The 10618-nt window shown below is 39.3% G+C and overlaps 1 protein-coding gene across 2 annotated transcripts; it reads left to right on the top strand.

Annotated features, from left to right (window-relative positions):
• Positions 1-3941: 3941 nt before the first annotated feature.
• Positions 3942-10554, top strand: ppef2b (protein phosphatase with EF-hand domain 2b). Of its 2 annotated transcripts, XM_026173521.2 has the most exons (19): positions 3942-4600; positions 4961-5031; positions 5120-5137; positions 5260-5268; positions 5357-5484; positions 5967-6021; positions 6201-6376; positions 6464-6578; positions 7178-7224; positions 7316-7482; positions 7662-7698; positions 8028-8177; positions 8289-8639; positions 8718-8903; positions 8981-9123; positions 9331-9437; positions 9553-9716; positions 9820-9907; positions 10111-10554. In XM_026173521.2, the coding sequence occupies exons 2-19, from the start codon at positions 4980-4982 to the stop codon at positions 10293-10295; spliced, it is 2178 nt and encodes a 725-aa protein (XP_026029306.2). In that variant the 5' UTR covers positions 3942-4600; positions 4961-4979; the 3' UTR covers positions 10296-10554. The 2 variants fall into 2 exon arrangements, with proteins under 2 accessions (XP_026029306.2, XP_026029307.2); XM_026173522.2 differs by lacking the exon at positions 5260-5268.
• The last annotated feature ends 64 nt before the right edge of the window (positions 10555-10618 follow it).

Below are 10618 nucleotides of genomic sequence, written 5' to 3'. Positions count from 1 at the left end.
ATTAGGTTATAAAGGTTTAGTAAATTTTTTACCTTGAAGATCGGGATGGCTGTAAGTCAGATTTTAATTAATAGTTAATCAGGCCCCAGTCTGCACCCCTATAATGTTTTATCACAATTCATTCAAAAGGCATTTTATATTGTAAGGTAAAGAACCTACAATAATAGTGAGAAACCCCCAACAATCAAATGATCCTCTTTGAGCAAGCACTTGGAAACAGTGGGTAGGAAAACCTCCCTTTTAACAGGAAGAAATCTCTGTAACAACCAGACTCATAGAGGGGTAACGGCAACAGTCGGGGTGAGGGAAGACAGACAGGACAAAAGTATGTGGAAGAGAGTCAGAGATAAATAGTGACTACTCATTAAATGCAGAATGGTGCGTAAGCACCAAGTTAGTGAAAAGGGTGAGTAAAGAAGAAACACTCAGTGCATGATGGGAAGCCCCCAGCAGGCTAGGCTATTGCAGCATCACTCAGGGAGGATTCAGGATCACCCCAACTCCAGCTCTACATTTATAAAAAAGGAAAGGTTTAAGCCTAATTATAAAAGTAGAGGTGTCTGTCTTCCGAATACAAACTGAGAACTAGTCCCAAAGCTTGAAAGCTAAAGGCTCTGCTTCCCATTCGGCTTTTAAATATCCTAGGAAACACAGGTAAGCCTGCAGTCTGAGTGAAGTGCTCCTTTAGGGTGACGTGTATGATCATTATTATTCAGATAAGATGGGGGCTGATGATTTAAGACCTTGTATGTGAGGAGAAGCATTTTAAATTGAATTCTGAATTTAACAGGGAACCGATGAAGAGAAGCCAATATGGGAGAAATATGCTCTCCATTTCCAGTACAATAATACAGTTACTGCATCATTTTGGATCAAATGATGGCTTTTCGGGGAGTTTTGAGGACAGCCTGAAAATAATATATTACAAAAGCAGATAATAAAAGTAATAAATGCATGAAGTCGTTTTTAAGCACCATTCAGGATGTTTCCAATTTTAGAGATATTGCACAAATGCAAGAAAGCGGTCCTACATGTTTGTTTAATATGTTCACTGAACGACATCCTGGTCAAAAATTACTCCATGATTATTCACAGTGTGATTGGAGGCCAAGATAATGACATCCAGAGTAAGTCTCTGGTTGGATGTCATTTTTCTAAGAATTTCAGGGGTGGGTACAATAACCTTTCATTTGAATTTAGAAACTAAAAATAGACGTCATCCCAATCTTTATGTCTTTAAGACATTCCTTCAGTTTAACTGTTGTGTGTGTTTATCTGGAACTCCATAACTAACATTTGTGTGTGAAGAAGATGCCTCATTTACATAAACAAACGGGAGTCTATTTGATAGATATGCTTCAAACCACTACTCTGCAGTAACTTTAATTCCCAAGGCATGCTCTTATGTCTGTAATAAAATAGTTTGGTCATCAGTATCAACTGCTGCACTGAAGTCTAGTAGGACAGTACCAGAAATAAGTAATGCCCGAGGCCATAAGATCACTTGTAACCTTTCCTGACACTGTTTCTGTACTGTGATGAGGTTCAAAACCTGACTAAAACTCTTTGAATAAACCATTTATATCATATATGTGGGGGTTTTTTTGCACTACACATTTGGGTTTGAACAGTGAAAGACGGCAACGGATGACCCATTGACAGACCCCAGTTTATAATCATGGGAAAAATACAGTTGGTTTCAACAAACTGCAACAAACTAGCATTTATTTCTGCATATGGGTGATTATCAGTTTGTATCACACCTCACATTTTTGGGCATCACATGAAAGGTGGAAATCTCCCCAGATAAACAAAAAAACTATATTATTTCTCTGCAGCTGTTTTTCAAGGACAGGATCCTGAGGGAAGAAATGTAATACAAAGCAACAATGATTGCTGCAGGTGATGTTAATATCTGAAAAAAAAAAAAAACCTTTCACAGTTCTGTGGGTCATGCGAGGCCACAGACTTGTATGGAATGGCAGCTACAAGTTCTGCGTCCTTAGCTGACCTCCGTCTCTTCAGATTCCTCAACTAACAACTAAATTTGCAGCAGCCAAACTTTCTCATGAGGCCAAATTGGTTCTCTTATCTGCAGCCTGCGGATACCAAACAAGAATTCTTCCACGCTGCCAAAGGAATTCATGCTGCAAGCTGTTGCTTGCAATACTTTCCTTTGGAGGTGATATAACAAGTCTGTCTTTCACCTTAGATAAAGACCTGCACAAAGTTAAATGACTGTCTGTTCAATATATTTACATGTATGTATGCATGTAAATATCTATGTATTATATGGAAAAGAAATATGTGTTTTTACCTCAGTTCACAGTTTTGGAAAATATTATACATTCACTCAGGGTTGTACTACCAGAAAGATACCCCTTCTCTATTCTTCAGTATCTTGTACTATTTTTTTCTTAAATTTAATTTCAAAATAGAAAGTCATATTGTGATCAAAATAATGTGATAAGCTTACAGAATATAGTATTTTAATTTGTTGGGGCAAATTGACACAATGTTACCAAAGGTCTGTGAACATAATTTATTTAAACACTTATTTTTTGAAAAGGTTTAATTATGAACATATTGTAGGTCTACTTTGCTTATGTAAAAGTACAAATACTTCTGTCAGAATGTAACTGCTTCATATTATTACAATAATATTTTATAGCCTTTTAAACCCACATAATTCACATATGGAAAATAGTCTTGCGTAAGATGCTGTATGGGTCTCAACAACACTGCAAAGATCTTAACCTCAGGTCTTAAATTTTCCATGAATCAGCCTCTCAGGGCTGGAATGCTTTAATTTGTATATTGTTACCACATGCAAAAACACACACACACACACAAACACACACGCATGCACACACACAAAACATAGTTATGTAATGCTATTCTATATAAATCTGTTAATGTCATCCAACCCTTTGGAAACCCCAAACCAGTAATTAAATATAAACATGTGCAAACAAGTACTTTCTGTGCAGATGAAGTCTGATGTAGTGCTTTTTTTTTTTTTAAAGAAAATCTGTAATATGAACAACTTCAGACTGAAAATACACGAGAAGCATTTTTGTATGCTAGTTTTTACATTCAGCTTACTTGAATGATTTTAATCCAGTGGTATCTGGCATGGAGATCAGACTCATCAAATGGTCACAGGACACTTTTGAGACATCAAGAGGCGAATTAATGAGAAGGAAGCCAAAAGACAGAGAAAAGTGATTTTACACGACACGCGCAGTTTTTTGGGGTGTAGAAGACTGTATATAAAAGATGGACATAGCCATTTTTGGTTTTTGGGTGGTGAATAGTCATGGAGCTCCAGTCCTCCTGTGGGTCTCTGCCATTTCTCTCTCTCCCCCTTTGCTTTCTCTCTTTTGTGTGCTTGTTGCTCTGTGTGTGGGTGTTGTAACAGTTGCTGTTGTAACGCAGTGTATTGCCACATGGCGGCGCATCCAGTCTCGTGCCTGGTGTGTCACCCCCTTTTTGTTCTTCTTTGTAACATCTCTCAGTAATGGATTTTTCCGTGTGTTCGCGGACTAGTGTGCTCTGTAGTTGCCCTTGTTTTAGCCTTCAACCATTTAGTCAACCATTTCCCCAAAGTGTGAGTAATAAGTCCAGCGCACTGATGGTGGGCGTGTGTGTGTCACTGTGGGATTCTCCAGCTTTAGACAGCTTGCAGCTATGTATGAATGAGAGTCCTTGAGTAGCAGACGTCTCCCACCACTTCCTCGTCGTAGAAAGTCACAGCACCAACAGGTGCTGCTGGCTGGGATCACACAGAGACTTTATACACGGACAAACGTTTAGAAGCAGACATCACAGACGACTTTCTTGAGGACGCTGAAAACAAGCTGAGTTCAATGAACAATTTTCATTGGTGCTTAACAGGGCACGGGAGGTGTGGCAGCATTTAACACAGCAAGACGGGGAAACTTCAGTGGTAGCATTTTAATAAAGACAAATATTAGTACAGTAAACTGTATCAAAACGCAACAACATGTGAAGTGCATTGCAGGTGGCACTTAATAAAGGTGCAACAATGTTATGCAATCCAATAGTCTTGCTGCCAGTCATACTATGAAGCACCTGAGAGACATTAATAGTGTTACAAAACTAAAGATTAAAAAACGTTTTCTTTCAGGGTGAGAGGCCTGGAAACACTGAGGTGTGAGCAAAAACTTACTGAAGGAACAGAAAGAGAGCAAATTAGAGTACATGCTGTGCTGTACTTGTAACTTCATTCATGAATAAATCTGTATTTACTGCAGCTAAGCCTCCTTTCAAAACACTTGCTGCCCTTTATTAGAGCTGTCATCTGTTTATTCAGCGCAGATGCCAGCTGTAGTAAGGTTTAATCCTAATCCACTTGCATCTTGTTTTGTTTAAGCAATCGCAGGAGCCTGTCTGAGACACTTGCTGGTGTGTTGTTGTGATGACTGGGGTGCTGTAGCTGTGGAGAGAGGACGTGCGGTTTCCCATGCTGCTACACAAGGGAAACAAAATAGTCATAAAGTTATAACCTATACTTTTTTCCTTTTACTTTTTACAAGGTGTAAGAGAGGAGGTAATGAACGGAAGGGGACGTGGCCAGGTAAGTTATTAATGTTCAGTGTGGGCTTTTGTTTGGATTTTGCTGTATATTCTTCATTTTTATATTAATATTAAATGCCAAGGTTCTTATTCTGTTAATGGTTAACATCATGAATTCAGTCATTTTAAGGAATAATTTGTTTTTCCAAGTTATTTACATTTACGTTACTTGTGTTGTGAATGCTATTTTGGATTTATTGGGAACATTTCATAAATCAAGTGTCAGTTAAACTGTAAAAATAAGTATAGCATGTTATTTTGTATCTAGAGATCTATTATTGCACTATTCCCAGGTTGCAAAACACAAGCTCAGAAATTTCAGACTTCTGCGTGAAAGTATCTTTGTCTTTGTTTCTGACAGTGACAACAGCAAAGAGGTCATGGGCTGTGGCCTGAGAAAATCTGAAGTACAGCAGAAGAAATGTGACAGAGGTGCAGCTACTTTCCAATTTTTTTCTTCTTTAAAGAAATGCTTTTTTGAAATTGTAAAACTACAACTCAGTGTCTTCTCCCATTTTAGTGAGCCTCTCAGTCCCAGGTAAGTTTATTTACTTCATCAGCTGTACCTTTCATAGTGTATAGTTCAAACTATTCTCTGGAAAAATTCTCAGTAAGTTTAACTTTTGTAAATGTAACCCCACTTTTATGCATGCGGTAAAGCTGCCACTGGTAAGTGTTTCAACCTGGATCTGACTAAGAGTGTAAAAGTACTGGTAATGGAAGATGAGTGCTTTGTTGTTTCTCTCCAAATCTTCAGCAATCAGAGCGGCTCTGTTGATTCAGCGCTGGTATCGGCAGTATGTTGCCCGGCTGGAGATCAGACGCAGGTGCACGTGGAACATCTTCCAGTCTATTGAATATGCAGGACAGCAAGATCAGATCAAGGTGAGCTCACGCAATTAATGTAAGTCGGTGTCATATATGCATTATGAAAGTAATTTTTAGCCATCTTCCGGTGTTTTCTAATGTTGGTCATGCAATTTTCTGGTAGAGACTGGAATACCTGCACAGCTAGTGGATGTATTGCCCGTTTTGGATAGCATCACTATGAAGCTGACATATTTGCTTTAACTATAAGACAGGTCATCACATCGCTTTCTACTATTGAATTTAATACAGACACTAATTGTCTGCCATGCTATTTTTATTTTCACTTTTCTTTTAGCCATAGGTCATAATTTTAATGTGTCCTATACTTTGATATATGAATAACAGACATCTGAAAACATGACATCAGTATCAGCTAACTATGATACCTGCACTGACAAGGGGTCCGGTGTCCACTCTGCTTAAGCACAGTTTTACCGGACTAGTTGTATGATTTCACAAACTGTCATTTTTATGGTTACTTTTTTCACTTCCTGCAGCTGTACAGTTTTTTTGGCTTCTTGATGGACCACTTCACCCCAGCCAGCAGTGAAAGTAAGACAGTGACTCTTATCACACACAGTTTCATTCGCGGTATTATAGGTTTCATTAGATTACAGGCAGTGAGCTAATCCGAGCTCACCCAGCCTGCTCCCTGCTGAGAAGCACGAAAGTAGCTTTTCCTCACTGCACTGATCCACGTCCGTTTCTTTTCTCCTCTGTCTCTAATGAAGGAAATCTAATTTCTCACATCTTTCGTGAGAACGAAATCTGCCGTGATGTAGAATGGGAAAGATATTTTTGCTACAAGAGCATAGATGTACCAGACAGCTACACGGGGCCCCACTTGACCTTCCCCATGACGTTCTGCGGAGTGTCAAAGCTTGTCGAGGCTTTTAAGCACAAGCAAGTAGGTACAGTGGAGGCAGATATAGTCTTTTTTTGCCTTATTCTTCCACACTCGGATTATTCATACATGATTTCTTTCCCCCAGTAGCAGCTCCATGCACGATATGTTCTGCAGATTCTTGGGGAGACTTGGAGACTTCTAAGAATTCTTCCAAACATCAGTCATCTTTCCTCCTGTCACACCAAGGAGATTACAATATGTGGTACACAACAGGCCTTTCCTAGATTTGATCCCCAAACTGTGCCTTTTTTATTTCCTACTATTTGAGCATGCACCCAGCTATGGAGGACTGAAACCGTCAAAATCAAAATCAAGAATAATACATACTAAGTATTATTTGTTATTATTGGTTTTACTTTTCAGTTCCATTTATTTTTCCATGTTATTTTATTTTTTATTTAATTAATTACTTACCTATTTGCTTTGTTGTTACCGGTATTGTCTTTTTTTGCACAATGAAACAAAAAATAAATGTGACGTGACTTTCTGCAACAAATTAAACAAATAAATATGCCCTGGGAAGAAATATAAGAAAATGTGTAACAAAATAAAATAAAATGGGAAAGTAAGACAAATTGTGAAATTATTTGATGGATAAATTATTATGGTGGCAAACACCTACAGATATATTGATTTATGTAACGCTTTATAAATAATTAAACCTCATATTTATAGTTTGTATTGTTTTTGTTGATATGATCATTACCACATGATTTATTTGATCATTTTTGTCCGTTTCAGTCTACTGTAGTCACAGCAGTCATATGATGAAATAAACAGGTTTTCTGTTTTCTTTTCCAGGAGACCTCCATGGGCAGCTAGAAGATCTGCTATTGATATTCTATAAAGTAGGCTAGGCTACACAATCCACACATTTCAAACAGGCTTGCCACTCCTAGATGTTCAATTTGATCAAACTTTCCTCTTAAAACTGTCCAGAATGGTTTGCCATCTACTGAGAAACCGTATGTGTTCAATGGGGACTTTGTGGATCGTGGCAAAAACTCCTTGGAGATTCTGCTCATCCTGTTTGGGTTCCTGCTAGTCTACCCCAATGATGTTCATTTAAACAGAGGGAACCATGAGGACCACATTGTTAACCTAAGGTAAGCCAGTCTTCAGAACTCTTCCTTCTCTCAATCTCGCTCTCATTTTTTCTTTCTGTTGTTTTGTTTTACATCTTCAGTCAGAATGCAGTCATAGTCTAGCTTAAAGAAATCATTTTTATATCGATCCAACATGTGATGTGTTTACTAATTTTGTCATTCATTGTGTGTTTTCCCAGATATGGCTTTACTAAAGAAGTTTTGGGAAAATATAGGGTAAGGCTTAAACTTACTTTAATATTAGCATTCAGTTTGACACCCAAACAGTAAACAAATAAACACATAATATTAAAAAAACCTAAATGCATAAAAATACATTAGAATGTACAATATTAAAAAGAAAGAATTTTCAAGTATTTTTTTAAACATGCATTGAATTTTACTGTTTTTACATCTGTAAAAAAAGTTACTGCCAGAAAAAAATTACCTTAGGAGTGAATATTTGTCTATATCTATGTTTGTGTTAGCCCTGCAGAAGAGGATGGATTATGATAATAATGACCGTGACTATATACAAGGTATGATAAAGATGACTTGATCTGCAGGTGCACGGCAAGAAGATCCTTAAGCTTCTCCAAAAGATCTTCAGCTGGCTACCTCTGGCTACTGTGATTGATCACAAGGTGCTGATTGCGCATGGAGGGATCTCTGACACAACAGACCTGAACGTAATAGCCAGAGTGGACAGACACAAAGTAAGAACGACCTTTCACTTTCAGTTCGTTGTGTTTTAATTTGAATTTTGTTCTAAGAAAACAGAAATGTCTGCATACTTCATCTGTGTTTTGTTTTTTCAACATGCACAGTATGCGTCAACCCTCAGACCTCCAAAGATGACTAAGCTAGCCGTGAACGGCAGCAACAGCCAGACAACGAACAGAAGGAACGGAGACGCCGGCGTTCCAGTGGACTTTCGACGTCGGGTGCGATCTCTGACTCACCACAGCTCAACCCCACCTCAAGGCCTCCCACGACGTTCACTGCATAACCTCCACACCAGCCATCAGCACATGAACTGGTCCGTGGATGACGAGCTGAAGAAAAGACGTAGGTTGGCTGGGTTTGACCAGTCGTATGGAGAAAGGAAGAAGCCAGACTCTGACTCAGACCCAGAGTGTGAAGAAGGAACAGAGACCTACGAGCACGAGTGGGAACAAGTAAGTGGTAGTGAGGATCGTCAAACATAGACCAATTCTTCAGAGTGCTCATACAGTTCATTGATACCCTCTGTCCAGATGGTAGACCTGTTGTGGAGTGATCCTATGCCCCAAAATGGCTGCATTCCCAATGAAGTGAGAGGGGGAGGCTGCTACTGGGGCCCAGATGTCACGGAGGAGGTTCTCGGAAGACACAACCTGCAGCTCCTCATCCGCTCCCATGAATGCAAACAGGATGGCTATGAGTTCTGCCACAACCGCAGGGTGAGCACATAAAGCACAGGTTTCTGAGTGACAGAAGAAACCTTTATTTTTCCCATCATCTCTTCTCTTGTATCCAGGTACTAACAATTTTTTCGGCTTCAAATTACTACGAGGTGGGCAGCAATAGAGGAGCCTATATAAGAATGGGAGCTGATCTGGTCCCTCACTTTGTTCAGTATCAGGCCAGCAGGACTTGCAGAGAGCTCACACTGAGACAAAGGTAAAGGAGCACAGAGAAATAGTCAAGCATTATTTTAACATTAACAATTCAAAGAGTTTTTCATGAGATTTTCTGACAAAAAGTTCTTTTGAGTTGGAAGAAAAGTGGAAAATCAAGTGAAAACCTTTGCTGAAGATGGCTGTACACATTGTTTTAATAAATATGAAATCCCTGAGGATTTTCTTTTCCTTCTTGGCTTTTCGGCAGTGTTGGCTGGACGGAGAGATCAGCTCTACAAGCTCTGAGGCGACAGCTGTTCGTACACAAGTCAGATCTCATCAGTGCCTTCCGAGAGTTTGATCCTAACAACACAGGTTAGCTGTAACTGCTTTACACTAAATAGCATTCAGAATTTTCAGAACATAAAACACATCATAACGGCAGCATATGAGAGTGTGAGGGCTCGTCATTCTTCCCATCTTTTCGTAGGGATAATCTCTCCAAGTCACTGGGCAAGTGCCACAGAGAGCGTGCTGAAGCTGGGTTTGCCTTGGAGAGTGCTGCGCCCACAGCTTGTAAGCAGCACCAAGAATGGTATGGTGGACTACCAGGAGTGGATGAAGGAGCTCTCCATCACTGAGCCCAAACTAGAGGTGACTCATTTGTTCTTAACTTACTTCCCTTCTGCTCAGAGCTGTAAAACCATGAAAAATGTATGGCACCCCAAAATACAAAACATGCATCTTGTCCTGACAGATATCAGATACCAGCCTACTGGAGACGATGTACAAAAACCACTCCAACCTGGAAACTATCTTTCGGATCATAGACACAGATCACTCAGGTTAGTTAACAACCAAACTCTCAGTTTTAGTGTTTATAAGCAGTGTTGGACCCATGTCCTACTACTCAGCTTGACTGTTTTTTTTTTATATGCTCTGTTATTTCTGTGAATGGGTGAAAGACCTTCTGAGATCACCTCCAAGGTCACCAACACAATATAGCACAGGTTTGTGAATTTTCCTCTCGCTCCACATCCCCCTAAAGGTTTGATCTCTTACGAGGAATTTCGCCAAACCTGGAAACTCCTGAGCTCTCATCTCAAGACAGAGATCAGTGATGATGTCATTGCAAACCTGGCCCAGAGCATCGATTTTAACAAGGACGGAAGCATCGATATTAATGAGTTCATGGAGGCTTTCCGTCTGGTGGACCTCTCTGCACATTCCTGAGAGGATGGACCGGGAGCTGGAGCTGCACCAGCTGAAATGCTGGAAGGGCTGTGTTTACGTTTTACCTTGATGCACAATCATGAAAAGTTTAATAGTTGGGGGTACTAGTAGTATTTTACATCATGAACTAAAAAGATTATTTTTCCATTGCAACGTAGATCTTTTTCACCACTTTTTAAAAAACTTTCTATGTATTTTTAAAGTTTTTATCTAACTGAAAGTTCACCTGTTTAGTTGGTGAATAAAAACATCAAACAGGTGCAATACTGGCTTGTCTATTTGTACTCAGTGCACTATTAACATCTTTGGAGCAGATACTGTTA

This window comes from Astatotilapia calliptera, chromosome 7 (genome assembly GCF_964374335.1).
Source record: "Astatotilapia calliptera chromosome 7, fAstCal68.1, whole genome shotgun sequence".
Classification (NCBI taxonomy): domain Eukaryota; kingdom Metazoa; phylum Chordata; class Actinopteri; order Cichliformes; family Cichlidae; genus Astatotilapia; species Astatotilapia calliptera.
The sequence above is the reverse complement of the archived record's forward strand: the minus strand, read 5'-3'. Positions and strand labels throughout refer to the sequence as shown.

Coding starts and splice junctions, on each gene's coding strand:
- ppef2b (XM_026173521.2), top strand. CDS start 4,980: ATGGGCTGTGGCCTGAGAAAATCTGAAGTACAGCAGAAGAAATGTGAC. Junction 9,124..9,330: donor GAGCTCACACTGAGACAAAG/GTAAAGGAGCAC, acceptor GCTTTTCGGCAG/TGTTGGCTGGACGGAGAGAT. Junction 9,438..9,552: donor GTTTGATCCTAACAACACAG/GTTAGCTGTAAC, acceptor ATCTTTTCGTAG/GGATAATCTCTCCAAGTCAC.